At 54.0% G+C, this 14,472-nt stretch overlaps 1 protein-coding gene across 1 annotated transcript in view; it reads right to left on the minus strand.

Moving 5' to 3' along the window:
• LOC123351806 (IgGFc-binding protein-like) overlaps positions 1 to 12,517 on the minus strand; it is a 30,952-nt gene extending 18,435 nt beyond the window's left edge. Inside the window, exons 1-7 of the mRNA XM_044991455.1 lie at positions 12,110 to 12,517; positions 11,341 to 11,681; positions 9,884 to 10,457; positions 7,249 to 7,847; positions 5,868 to 6,417; positions 1,625 to 2,214; positions 556 to 1,129 (exon numbers count right to left, since the gene is read on the minus strand). Coding sequence (XP_044847390.1) covers positions 556 to 1,129; positions 1,625 to 2,214; positions 5,868 to 6,417; positions 7,249 to 7,847; positions 9,884 to 10,457; positions 11,341 to 11,681; positions 12,110 to 12,434 — 3,553 coding nt within the window. The 5' untranslated portion in view covers positions 12,435 to 12,517. The remainder of the gene's footprint in view (positions 1 to 555; positions 1,130 to 1,624; positions 2,215 to 5,867; positions 6,418 to 7,248; positions 7,848 to 9,883; positions 10,458 to 11,340; positions 11,682 to 12,109) is intronic.
• Positions 12,518 to 14,472: the final 1,955 nt, after the last annotated feature.

The raw sequence follows: 14,472 nt of genomic DNA on the forward strand, positions 1-14,472 counted from the left end.
CACTAGTTCAAGCTCCTTCAGTCCCTGGCTCTTGGGCAGGTTTTCCAGCCCTCAGATCATTCCCGTAACTCTTCTCTGACCCCTCCCCCATTTCCGATGTTCTGTCTGACGTGCGGCACCCCAGAGCTGGGCACAGTCTCCAATTGTGGACTCCCCAATGCTGTATCTCAAGGGGACCCCATCTCCCGGCTTCTCCTCACTATCCCCTGCTTCTCCAGACCAGGGTCATGCTCACCCTCTTGGCCACAGCATCGCCCAGGCAGCTCATGGGCAGCTGCTTTCCAGGGTACAGCCCCGCCCCCACAGTCTGCGAATCTGACCCACAGGCTGTATCCCTCTGTGCAGAACTTTAGGACTAAGTGAACATGTGGCTCAGATTATTCTGTGCACCAGCATGGATGGAAATGGAGCCAAAGTGGGAGGACGAGGAGAGACTGGGTGAGAAGAGACAGATAAGCTAAGGGTCTGGAATGAGATGCCCAGACCTGATGCTCCCCAGATCAAGAGGGGTGAGCGGGACAGCCCTCCCCACCCCATCAGCATCGCGGCACTTACGGCAGAAGGAGGCGCTCCTCCAGGGCTGGATGGGGGCCCCGGCATCCTGGCAGGCCGTCACGTAGCTGTGGAGGCTCTGGCACAGGAGCTGGGAGTCTCCGTTGCCCAGGCACAGATCATTCAGGCAGTTGTTGAAATACACAGTAGGGCTGACCGTGCTGTGGCAGGTGGCAAAGGGGCCATCAGGGGCTGTGAGCAGCCCGCAGTAGTTGCGCTGTTTGAAGACGTCCTTTTTGGTCTCTTCGCAAACCGGGCAGCTGTTCCCGGCGCATCCATCCGCACAGGCCACTCCTGGGACTGGGATTTTCCAGGCGGAGGCGAACGCTGCCACGTTAGGGGCCACCCTGCCATCGGGGAGCAGGAACTCGTCATCCTGACGCCCGTTGTAGTTGCCGCACAGGCCGCACATCTGGCCCTGGTAGTTCCCTGGGACGGTGACTCTCACGTTGTACAGGAGGTTGTAGCTCACGGTGAGGCCGAAGTCAGTTTGCACCAGGACATTCCCGCCGTGCTGATACGCCCAGAGCCGCCCGTCGGCCATGACCACAGGCAGGTTGTGGGACACCCCGTCCACCTGGGAGAGAGAGAGCATTCCCTGTGAGTGGGGGGAGCGGACACTGGGGCGAAGGAGAGATGCAACAGGAAAGCATGCAGGCTGAATTCCACTCTGTTCTACGCACGTAAATCCCAACAGAGCCAGGGCCAGATTCGGTGTAAATCCAGAGTCACCCCTGACTGAAATAGGGTCAAGGCTGGATTCTTATTGCAGCTTCCCCAGGATAAATCCAGAGCCAGCTCACAGATTTCAGAGGCATGACTCCAGAGTCACTCAGGATCAACCCATCTCTTCCCCCGCCCCAGGTCTCTGAACCCGTGTAGGGGGGTCTAATGCTACAGCCCTGGAGGGACAGGTCCCAGATGCAGATGGGGGGACAGAGCTCAGCTGGGAGCACCCCTCTTAGCAAGTGGGCACTCTGCTGTCTCTGAGATGTAGGGACCGGCCCTGCTGTTCTGTCCACCCCACTACGGAGTCCACCCCTCCTTGGCCCATCCCATGAGCAAGACTTACCCTGATCAGCCCCCTCATGCCCTGCAGCAGGGCAAGGGTGGTCCCATAGAGGCGGATGGACACCAGCTTGGCCACGGAGACCTGCCTGGTGCCCCACGGCTTGTTCTCCAGGTGGACGGCGAAGGGCGTCAGCTTCTGAGCATTGGCGCAGGTCGTGGCCAGGGCATAGGTGCAGGTACCTTGGAAGTTGGCAGCAGTGCCATCAAAGGTGATGTAACGGGAGCTGCCGGAGACAGTGCAGGTGGCGGAGCCCACAGGGTGGCATCTCCGGATGCCGCCCGCCACCTTGCACTCCTCGTTGGGGCCACAGGACGAGCCCTTGCAGGCCACATCGCCGCCGGCCCGGCAGACGCACTGCTCCTGGCACGTCGGCTGGAAGGTCTCCCCGGCCTGGTAGTAAAAGCCCTGGTGGATGCAGCCGCACTGGGACATGGGCACGCAGCGGTCGCCACTCAGCACAAAGCCCTCGTCACAGACGCAGCCCTCCCAGCACTGGGCCGAGCACTGAACTGGGGCGTAGAGGCTGCTGCAGGTCGGCTGGCAGCCCCAGGCGCAGATCTCGTAGTGGCTGTTCCGGGGACAGGCTGGCTCTGCGACAGGAGCAGAATGAGGTGTCATTGCAGCAGCTTCTGATCACAGCTGGTGCCCCCCTGGAGGGGAAAGGCCCTGCCCCATTCCCCGCCCCGCTGAGCCAGCCAGCCCAACAACCTGGAGCGAGATCGGAGCCGGCACCCCCTGGGGGGAAAGGCCCCATGCCCCTTACCCTCCCCACCCCCACCAAGCCAGCCAGTCCCCGTCCTGGGGCTGGATGGGAGCCAGCACCTCCTGGAGGGGAAAGAACATAAGAACATAAGAATGGCCGGACTGGGTCAGACCAAAGCTCCATCCAGCCCAGTATCCTGTCGACCAACAGTGGCCAATGCCAGGTGCCCCAGAGGAAGTGAACCTAACAGTGATCTCTCTCTTGGCATCCAGCTCCACCATCTGACAAACAGGCTAGGGACCCCATTCCTTACCCATCCTGGCTAATAGCCATTAATGGACTTAACCTCCATGAATTTATCTAGTTCTCTTTTAAACCCTGTTATAGTCCTAGCCTTCACAACCTCCTCAGGTAAGGAGTTCCACAGGTTGACTCTGCGCTGTGTGAAGAAGAACTTCCTTTTATTTGTTTAAACCTGCTGCCCATTAATTTCATTTGGTGGCCCCTAGTTTTTATATTATGGGAACGAGTAAATAACTTTTCCTTATTCACTTTCTTCACATCACTCATGATTTTATATACCTCTATCATATCCTCCCTTAGTCTCCTCTTTTCCAAGCTGAAAAGTCCTAGGCTCTTTAATCTCTCCTCATATGGGACCCTCTCCAAACCCCTAATCATTTTAGTTGCCCTTCTTTGAACCTTTTCTAATGCCAGTATATCTTTTTTGAGATGAGGAGACCACATCTGTACGCAGTATTCAAGATGTGAGAGTACCATGGATTTATATAAGGGCAATAAGATATTCTCTGTCTTATTCTCTATCCCTTTTTTAATGATTCCTAACATCCTGTTTGCTTTTTTGACTGCCGCTGCACACTGCGTGGACGTCTTCAGAGAACTATCCATGATGACTCCAAGATCTCTTTCCTGATTAGTTGTAGCTAAATTAGCCCCCATCATATTGTATTGTATTTTTTCCAATGTGCATTACTTTACATTTATCCACATTAAATTTCATTTGCCATTTTGTTGCCCAATCACTTAGTTTTGTGAGATCTTTTTGAAGTTCTTCACAGTCTGCTTTGGTCTTAACTAGCTTGAGCAGTTTAATATCGTCTGCAAACTTTGCCACCTCACTGTTTACCCCTTTCTCCAGATCATTTATGAATAAGTTGAATAGGATTAGTCCTAGGACTGACCCTTGGGGAACATCACTAGTTACCCCTCTCCATTCTGAAAATTTACCATTCATTCCTACCCTTTATTCCCTATCTTTTAACCAGCTCTCAATCTATGGAAGGACCTTCCTTCTTATCCCATGACAACTTAATTTACGTAAGAGCCTTTGGTGAGAGACCTTGTCAAAGGCTTTCTGGAAATCTAAGTACACTATGTCCACTGGATCCCCCTTGTCCACATATTTGTTGACCCCTTCAAAGAACTCTAATAGATTAGTAAGACACGATTTCCCTTTACAGAAACCATGTTGACTTTTGCCCAACAATTTATGTTCTTCTATGTGTCTGACAATTTTATTCTTTATTATTCTTTCAACTAATTTGCCCAATACTGACGTTAGACTTACCACTCTGTAATTGCCGGGATCATCTCTAGAGCCCTTTTTAAATATTGGCATTACATTAGCTAGCTTCCAGTCATTGGTTACAGAAGCTGATTTAAAGGACAGGTTACAAACCATAGTTAATAGTTCCGCAATTTCACATTTGAGTTCTTTCAGAACTCTTGGGTGAATGCCATCTGGTCCCGGTGACTTGTTACTGTTAAGTTTATCAATTAATTCCAAAACCTCCTCTAGTGACACTTCAATCTGTGACAATTCCTCAGATTTGTCATCTACAAAGGGTGGCTCAGGTTTGGGAATCTCCCTAACATCCTCAGCCATGAAGACTGAAGGAAAGAATTCATTTAGTTTCTCCACAATGACTTTACGATCTTTAAGTGCTCCTTTTGTATCTTGAGCGTCCAGGGGCCCACTGGTTGTTTAGCAGGCTTCCTGCTTCTGATATACTTAAAAACACTGTGTTATTACCTTTTGAATTTTTGGCTAGCTGTTCTTCAAACTCCTTTTTGGCTTTTTTTATTACATTTTTACACTTAATTTGGCAGTGTTTATGCTCCTTTCTATTTACCTCACTAGGATTTGACTTCTACTTTTTAAAAGATGCCTTTTTATCTCTCACTGCTTCTTTTACATGGTTGTTAAGCCACGGTGGCTCTTTTTTAGTTCTTTTACTGTGTTTTTTAATTTGGGGCATACATTTAAGTTGGGCCTCTATTATGATGTCTTTGAAAAGTGCCCATGCAGCTTGCAGGGATTCCACTCTAGTCATTGTACCTTTTAATTTCTGTTTAACTAACCTCCTCATTTTTGCATAGTTCCCCTTTCTGAAATTAGATGCCACGGTGTTGGGCTGTTGAGGTGTTCTTCCTACCACAGAAATGTTAAATGTTATTAAATTATGGTCACTATTTCCAAGTGGTCCTGTTATAGTTACCTCTTGGACCAGCTCCTGCGCTCCACTCAGGACTAAATCGAGAGTTGCCTCTCCCCTTGTGGGTTCATGTACCAGCTGCTCCAAGAAACAGTCATTTAAAGTATTGAATAATTTTAACTCTGCATTTCGTCCTGAAGTGAAATGTTCCCAGTCAATATGGGGATAATTGAAATCTCCCACTATTATTGAGTTCTTTATTTTGCTAGCCTCTCTAATCTCCCTCAGCATTCCATCGTCACTATCACTGTCCTAGTCAGGTGGTCAATAATAGATCCCTAATGTTATATTCTTATTAGAGCATGAATTACTATCCACAGAGATTCTATGGAACATGTGGATTCATTTAAGATTTTCACTTCATTTGATTCTACATTTTCTTTTGCATATAGTGCCACATGACCCCCCCATGACCTGTTCTGTCCTTCCGATATATTTTGTACCCCGGAATGATTGTGTTCCATTGATTGTCCTCACTCCACCAGGTTTCTGTGATGCCTATTATATCAATATCCTCCTTTATCACAAGGCACTCTAGTTCACCCATCTTATTATTTAAACTTCTAGCATTTGTGTACAAGCACTTTAAAACTTGTCACTGTTTATTTGTCTGCCCTTTTCCCCATTCCTCGCCCCCCCACCCCTGAGCCAGCCAGTCCCCCACCCTGGGGCAGGATTGGAGACAGCGCCCCCTAGAGGGGAAAGGCCCATTCTCTCAGCCAGCTCAGGGGATAAAAACAGAGCAAAACCTCAGTTGCTGTTTGTCAGTGTAACACAATTGGTTTGAATGCAATGGTGCAGATTCACACCAGCTGGGATCTGGCCCCATTGACTCCAATGGAGCTACGGCTGATAGATCCCAGCTGGGATCTGGTTGAACTTATCCAGGTTTATAAATATTCTCCCTCATCAGAGATAAAGCAATGCCTAGGATCATGCATTGGAGACCAGGAGGGCGCCTCATGCTGGCCAGCCTGCCCTGTGCAGTAGCCCGGCTCAGGAACCCTTCCCAGCAGACACTCACTCCAGAAGACGTGGTATCTCCAGGGATATACAGTCAGCCCAGCGGCCTGGCAGGCTGAGGCATAGCCAGCGATCACCTGCCCTAGCACAGCCAACTGCCCCTTGGACGCACAGTAGTCGGACACGCAGTCAAGGAAGAAGCCCTCAGGGTCAATTTTGCTGTGGCACTCTCTGAAGGGGCCAGTTTTCTCCAGGATGATCCCGCATTCGGTGTTGATGCCCCGCTGGCGATTGGCGAGGGCTTCCAGGTCGGGACAGGCCCCCACGTCGACTTCGCCACAGCCCTGGGGCTCGGCCACCCTCCAGCTGCGCCCGGCACCCGCGCCGTCCTTCCCAGCCGGCTCGTCGCTCCTGTCCCCATTGAAGTTGCCGCACAGACCACCCAGGGCACTGGCGTAGGTGCTGGGCACTGTGACGGTGGCCCGGCTGTGCCAGTCAAAGGTGACAGTGAGGCCAAAATCTGTCTGGATCACGGCATCCCAGCCTCTCTGGTACATGGAGATCTTCCCTGTGCCTACTTGGTATGGCAGGTTGGTCAAAACACCATTCACCTAGGGATAAAGACAGACACCTTGATACAAGACTGTGCAGTGTTCACTGAGCCCCAGTGCAGAAATGCAACTGCCTCTGAGGTGGGGGAGCTGGGGAACAGCCACACGTAATGCCACATAGGGATGGCTCGCCCGGCTCTGAGATGCAGCCACATCTGGGGTAGGGCAGCTGATTCACAGACCACAAGTTACTGAGGAGGACAGATGGTCTCAAGGTTAAGGCACAGTATTGGGAGCTCTGGGTTCTCTCCCCAGCTCTGGGAGGGCAGTGGGGTCTAGTGGTTAGAGCAGGGGGGCTGGGAGCCAGGACTCCTGGGTTCTCTCCCTGACTCTGGGAGGGGAGTGGAGTCTAGTTGGTTAGAGCAGGGGGTGTTGGGAGCCAGGACTCTTGAGTTCTGTTCCCATCTTTCAGGTGAGTGGGGTCTACTGGTTACAGCGCCGGGGTAATGATAGGTTCTAGTCCAGACTTGCTGGGTGATTGTGTGACAGTTCCTTAATCTGTCAATGCCTCAGTTTCCCCAGCTGTGAAATGGGCACTTCCCAGCCTCAGGAAAGGGTTGTGTCGACGTCTGTGCTTTGGACTTCTCTGAAAGGGCCGGGCAGAGGCTACTACTGGACATGCGTCTGACGAAGTGGGTATTCACCCACGAAAGCTCATGCTCCAATACTTCTATAAGGTGCCACAGGACTCTTTGTCGCTTTTTACTACTGGACAGAGAGTTTAGGACAGGAAGTGTAGAAACTCAGGCTGACGTAGAAGCAGACCAGCTGGGGAGCCAGCCCTTGCGCTTGACTGGTTGGCATCTCCCCAGTCCAGGCTCACAGACTCACCATGATCTTGCCCCGAAAGGCCCAGCTGACAGTGGTCTCCACTCCGTAGACGTGGAGCTGCACTACTTTGCTGAAGGACACCGATCGGCCATCCCGGCGGGCGTTCTGCACCAGGACCCGGAAATCCACCAGCTCCTGGCTCTTCTTGCTCAGCCCGGCAAGCTGGTACTGGCAGGTGCCCTGGAAGTCAAACCTCTGCCCATCAAAGCTGCGGTAGTGGGAATACCCGCTGGTCGCACAGCTGGCATAGCTGATGGGGTAGCAGTTCTGGATGCCTTTCTCCACCCGGCACTGCTCCCCAGTCCTGCACCCCGCGACCTGGCAGCTCGCCTGCCTGGTTTGCGGGTTGCAGACACAGCGTCTCATGCAGGCACCGTCCCCCCAGAATTGCTCTCCAGGGGCGTAAAGGCGGCCCTCAAACTCGCACCCGCAGCCGGCCTTGGGGATGCATTTCCCAGCATCCAGCACGAAGCCCTCGTTGCACTGGCAGGTCTCCACGCAGGGCGAGGAGCAGTTGTTAGGGGCCGCTCGGTCATTGCAGGTGGCAGGACATGCAGAGCCACAGAGCTGGTACTGGCTGTTCTCCGGACAGGGCAGAGCTGTCAAAGGGATGGGACACGGGTCACTGGGAATATCACTGCATTCAACACATGCTGCAGCTTGAACCACCAGCTTCTTGCATCAGCCTCAGAGATAGATAAGAGCTCTACTACTGCTGCCCACTGAGGGAGCTCTCCTTTAGCTCAAGCATCAGAGGCCTGCGCTCTTGCCAATCATGACACTTAAAATAATCCCTCTGCCAGCCCACCAAAAAATGGAGAGATTGGTCAAAACTCATACAATTTTTGTAGGTTAAATTAAATAAATATCCTGTGTCAGGCGGGCATTGGTCATTTCCAGCTTCTGTAACCTGCAGCTCCCCACCGCCACCAACAACTGTTGTTAGGAGTTATCTGCAACGCGGCAGAGGCCAGAGTCCTGAGAAAACAGCCCTGTCCTGAGGGAGGTGGGGGAGAGTGCATTGCAAGACAGTCTCAGATTAAGGGAGAGAGAGACAGCGTGTGTGTGTGTGGGGGGGGGGTGAACACTGTCCTCTGTTGGAGGGGATGGGTCCTGCTGTGTGTGTGTAGGCTGCCCCCTGCTGGAGGGTATGGACACTGATCTGTGTGTGTGTCCCTGCTGCCCCCCTTTCTGCCCCATCTTTTCCTCCCTGCCTCCCAACCTCAGATCCTTCTGGACCCCAAACATTCAGCTTTCCACTCATCTGCTCTCCCACATTTCTCCCCACCACACTCTCCCCCCCAAACCCTCCTTGTCCCCCATATTATTCCCCCAACATGCCTCTGTCCCCCAGACCCTTTTCCTTTCTCTCCTGCCTCCCACATCTGCCTGCCCCCTAGTCTCCTCCCTGCTGCCTCCTTTGTCCCCCAAATTAACCATCTTCCAAGTCTATCCTCCCATCCCCCGTTGCCTGGAAGCAGAACCCTATAAGCACATCCTGGTGTCAGTCCCACTGGAGGGACGGGGGGGTTGCGGCCTTATTTATTAAGGGAAACTTTGTGATACTATGGCACGCAGGTTCTCAACCTGCCGCCCAATCAGCACACAGCTGCGGCCCATGTGACACCCTCATGGCCATACAGGTCGTATTGCATGCAGCCCATATCATAGGTGCTGACTCTAGGGTAACCAGATGTCCCGATTTTATAGGGACAGTCCCGATATTTGGGGGGGTTTCTTATATAGGCTCCTATTACCCCCCACCCCCATCCCGATTTTTCACACTTGCTGTCTGGTCACCCTAGCCGACTCCTATGGGGAAAAATTAGTGGGCGCTCTGCACCGACTGGCAGCCAAGCTCCCCGCCCTGCCCTGCCCCGCCTCACCTCCTCCTCCACCTCCTCCCCTGAGCGCGCCACGTCCCCGCTCCTCCGCCTGCCTCCCAGCGCTTGTCGCCACCGAACAGCTGGAGTAAACTCCGGGAGGGAGTGGGGAGGAGCAGGAATGTGGCGCCCTCAGAGGAGGAGGCGGGGAAGAGTCGGGGACAAGGCAGGGATTTGGGGAAGGAGTCAGAATAGAGGCAGGGAGGGGGCAGAGTTGGGGTGGGGACTTTGGGGAAGGGGTTGGAATGGGAGTGGGAGGGGGCGCAGCAGGGGTGGAGTTGGGGTGGGCCGGGGGCAGAGGGGGATCAAGCACCCACTGGCGCCATTAGAAGTCGGCGCCTATGGCCCACATAACGGATTGTTATGCGGCCCACAATGGTAAATAGGTTGAGAACCACTGTTGCAGCTCTGAGGGGCGACAGATGTGGCTTCCAGGTCTCCTCCCCAAACCGGGTGTGCTAGTAAATGGATCTGTGTAACAAGGATCTGCCACAAATTCCTTGCCAGAAACAGGCCAGCATGTTCCCACTTCCCTAAAACAGCCCGTCTCCCATCGACGCCCCTTAGAGGGGAAAGGCCACATGCCCCATTCCAAGCCCCTGCAGAGCCAGCCAGTCCCCCAACCTGGGGCCAGATGGGAGCCACTGCCCCCTAGAGGGGGAAGACTCCATGCCCCATCCCCTGAGCAGCCAGTGCTCTGAATTTCTTTGGCACTAGCTGCCATGATCAAACCAGGAGTTAACACCACTCACTGCAGCCTGTGAGACTTCTCCACTCAGAGATATCCACCCCCTCTCTCCGGCAGGCATCGGCGTAGCTCGTCAGCGCCCGGCACAGCATCTCCTTGAGGCCGTCGTTCATGCACAGGTCGTAGACGCAGTTGTCCAGGTAGATTTTGGGGTCGATCACGGAGTGGCATCGGCTGAAGGGGCCGCCCGCCCCTTTGGTGATCCAGCCACAGAAGGGCTCAGCTTTGTACCTGCCGACCAGCTCTGGGGAGCAGCTCTTGCACACCCCATGGCAGTCATCCCAGCAGAACCTGTCCCCATCCTCCACCTTCCAGCTCTTTCCAAACTCCACGGGGCTGGCAGCCAGTGCCCCCGTGGGGGTGGCAAAGTCGTCCCCAGGTTCCCCGTTGTAGTTGCCGCACAGGCCACGCACACTCTCCCAGAAGCTACTGGAGATCTTCACCACCAGGGAGCTGACCCAGTCGTAGGTGACCCTCAGGGAGAAGTCAGTCTCGATGACCACAGAGCCCCCACTCTGATACAGCTTCAGTTTCCCCTCCATCAGGGAGATAGGAAGGCGGGAGTGCTGGGCATTCACCTGGGAGGGCAACCACAAGCAATGGCCATCGTTTCAGGCAAACCTTTCAGCCCATGTCCTATTCCCAGCAACCTCTCCCTTAAAAACCAGGCAAGTCCAAAGCCCACCCAAGCCAAGTGGGGGAAGGGACAGCTCAGCTCAGTTGTTTAAGCATTGGCCTGCTAAAGCCATGGTTGTGAGTTCAATCCTTGAGGGGGCCATTTGGGGGTTGGTCTTACTTTGAGCAGGGGGTTAGACTAGATGATCTCTTGAGGTCCCTAATAATTTATGATTCTAACCCACTTCACCTTGAGCCACCTGGTGTTTACAAGAGATATTTCCCAAGGCAGGTAACTCTGTCACCACCTCCCACAGGTTCCCTGGAGCATCTACTGCTGCTAGAGGTGGGACCCTGATAGGTGGATCCTCTGCCCTGCTTGGCAATAGAGGCAGGGGAGATTTTCAACTGCAACAGTTTTTCAGCCCCAAAAAAAGCAGATTTGGTGACACCAAAACAATTCAATGAAAAAGAAAAATCCTCAAAAAAAAAATTCTGGAAAAAATCAAAATGTTTGTCTTTCAATTCAAGACAACTTCTCAATTCAAAAGTTCCTTTAATTTTTTAAAATGTAATATGTTGAAATCAAAATGAAACTTTTGTTTAACCCAAACCAAAAAAATCAACTTTTCAACTTGCCAAAAATTTCTAATTTATTTTTGTTTTGACCTGAAATTATTTTTTTATTTTAGAAAAGAAAAAGAAATATGAAGGAAGAAAAAAGAAAAAAAGAAAAAAGAAAAGAAGGGAGAAAGAGAAACCAAGGAAGAAAAATAAAGAAATGAAGAGGGAGAAGCAAAGAAAAGGCCGATGGATAGATAAGGAAGGGGATGGGTACACTCTTACCCTCACGAGTCCGTATTCATTTCTGACCACAGAGATGGTGTAGCCATAGACCTGCACGGTCACAAAGCCCACGTAGGCAACTCTCTGGTTGCCCCGGTTCTCATTCTTAGCCGTGACGTGGAAAGCTGGGAGAGCTGAATCCGAGCTGAAGGTCTTGGCCAGGGTGTAGGTGCAGGTGCCCATGAAGTCGTAGTTGCGCCCATCAAAGGTGCGGTAGTGGGGATCACCAAGCGCCCAGCAAGTTGCCACGGAGGTGGCCACGCACCCGGGTCTGCCATTAGTCATCTGGCAGGTCTCCTTCTTCCGGCACTGCACGGAGCTGCAGGAGGGCACTGGGGTTGCTGGGGACAGGATGGGAAGGAAAGGGCGAGCAGAGAGATAGACAGGACATTATAACAGGAAGCAAACTGGCCACCAGGTCAACCCATAGGGTCCAGTGGGTTGACCTGGTGGCTTAGAGCACATAGACAGGGTATTATAACATGGTGACGTATGGAGGGATGAATGGAAGGGAAGAATAGTTGGTGGAATTGATTGGAGATGACTGGATGGGTGGATGGATGGATTTTGCTGTGAATGCTCGTTGGGGTGACCATAGCAGGATCGTGCAACACCCCTGCCCTAGAGACACCCCCACACCCATCCATGCATGCGGTCCCCCATAGGGGCTATTCACACTGCTCACCACCCTAAGATTTCACAATTACAACAGGACAAGCACCCAGATACACCCCATAGCCCCCTTTTCCCTCAGATACCCCCCACTCACCACTCTGGCAAAGGGCGGCCACACCGTAGCCATTCTGCTGAGCGATACCGACGCTCAGCAGCCCAAAGGTGGCACTGGGGTGCTCCACTGAGCGGGCACTGGCCCCGATTCCCAGGTTGAACTCTCCCCAGGAATACTCCGTGCCAGGAATCGGGTTCCAGCGCACCCCGCTAAGGAGTCGCCGATCCATGGTGATGCCGGCGGCCGATGCAGTCTTGGCCACAATGATGGCATAGTTCTGGAAGCCCTGCTGGCCAGCGATGGAGTAGGAGGCACAGTAGCTGGAGACGTCCGGGATGCTGACCAAGAAGGGGTCGTAACGCATGATGCCCTGAGTCCCGCCAGTGCAGAAGAAGAAGACTTGAATGCCAGCACTGGCTGAGATGTACAGTGGTTTGGCCAGACTCACCTCCAACTGCAGGACCTGCCCAGACACCAGACCCTGGCTCCTCTGGGCCCCCCCAGAGAGATAGGTGAGTTGCGTGGCTTGGGAGGCGACCACGTATACCAGGTCGTAGCTGGCCTGGAAGGGCATCGGTGGCACGAAGAAAGCCGTGCCCCACCTGGAGATAGGCAACAGCTGCTCGGCCACGTGGTTGCACTTGGTGTTCTTCTGGGCACAGCTGTGCCCGCTCTGCACTGCCACCGGCTTCAGGGACACCACCCGGGTGCCAGACAGGTCCTGGCTGCTCTGGAATTGGACAGCCTCGTAGGGCGAAAGGGAGACAGTGATCTTGCTGCCAGCCGGGTAGACCTGCTCTTGGAACCTCACACTGCCCTTCAGGTAGATTTCCACGGTGGTGGGCTCCCGCCATGCCATGACGGAGAACTCTTTGTAGGTCCCAGAGACGTCTCCAGCTGGCGTGACGATGTAGTACTCTACGCCCAGGCTCTGGACCGGGAACACACCACGCTAGTGTCAGCCGTCAGCTCCTTGGCATTGAGCGACATCACCGAGACATCCTTGTCTGCCTGCACCAGGACGGTGTTGCAGAACTTGGTGGTGCCGGACATCTCAGCATTGGCCGGGATCTTCACCGAGACCGTCTGGCCCTGGCCGAGCTGGAAGCTGTGGCGGAACGGGGACTTATTCACCTCGACGGTGACGGTGGTGGAGGGCGAGTAGCCGGAGACAAAGAGCTGGAAGTCAGCCTGGGAGTAGCTGATCTGGTAATTCTGCATGAAGGCCGTGATGAACTCCTGGCCCATGGGGGCGGCCGTGCCGGGGCCTGAGGGGAGAGGGACAGAGAGGGGTCACCAAGTCGGCAGCTCTAGTGGGTTTTGCAGCTGCTTTTATGTGTCTTAGTGATGGAAAAGAGCAAATAGCAATGGCTAAAGCTCTCAGTAACCCATACACTGCTCTGCCAGCGCCCCTCAGTCCTGACCTGTAGACCCCAGCCGTGGGCAGCCCTTCACACAGCTCTGCTGGCCCTCAGTGGGGCCAGTTCACCTCTCACTCAGTGTAGTGTGATGAGGATTGACCCCACGGAAGTTACAGTCGGGTGTGTGAGAGCTGAGTCCAGGTGCTGCTGTGGGGCCAGCAGTGGGGCCAGCTCATCTCTAAAGCCAGTGGATTTACCCCCAGTGAGCTGGGAAACCAGATTTCAGATTCCAAATGTAAGGGGAAACTCAGTGGGGTGTTTGGTTGCTAGCGCCCAGTACTAAAAGGGGAGGGGTCGATGGGAAATCAGGACTGTGAGACTGACACTCCCCAGGGTCAATGGGGAGAGGCCAATGCTCCAGGTCAGCCTGATTGACAGGGCAGGCAGGCCAATGAGGGAGTCAGGAGGTCAGGGGGGTCCCGTCCTTCGCATGAGCTGGAATTATCTGGGTCAGATGGAGTGGGGCTGAGCTAAGGAGACAGCAGGGGCCCGAGTGGAGCTGGGGAGCAGAGCCGGGCCAGCCAGAGGGGCCAGAGAAGCAGCCCAGGGAGCAGGTGAGAGCTGGGAGAAGGGCCACAGAAGCGGCTGGGGGAGCAGACCTGCGCTGGGATGGGGAGAGCTGCAGCAACCAGAGCCAGAGGGGCCAGAGAAGCAGCCCAGGCAGCTGGAGGCAGAGCAGCAGCAGTGCAGAGGCAGAGTGAAGTTGGGGCTGGGGTGAGGCTGGGGCTGGAGCCATCCGGAGCTGGGTGCAGTGAGCAGCTGGGGAGAGCGAGGGGGACCCTGGGCAGCAGACCCAGCGCAGGGAGACACCCCCAGCCAAAAGGCCTTGCAGGTCAGACTCGGAGGGGGATCTTCACCCCAATGGGGCAGGGGTGATGCTGGGAAGAAGGGTCCTGCCATTTAGTGCCTGAGAGCATGTGGCCACCCCCAGAGCAAGTGTCCAACCTGCAGCATCCCTGCAGCACTGCCAGGGCCTGGGAC

Source organism: Mauremys mutica, chromosome 17 (assembly GCF_020497125.1).
Source record: "Mauremys mutica isolate MM-2020 ecotype Southern chromosome 17, ASM2049712v1, whole genome shotgun sequence".
In the NCBI taxonomy this organism is placed as follows: Eukaryota; Metazoa; Chordata; order Testudines; family Geoemydidae; genus Mauremys; species Mauremys mutica.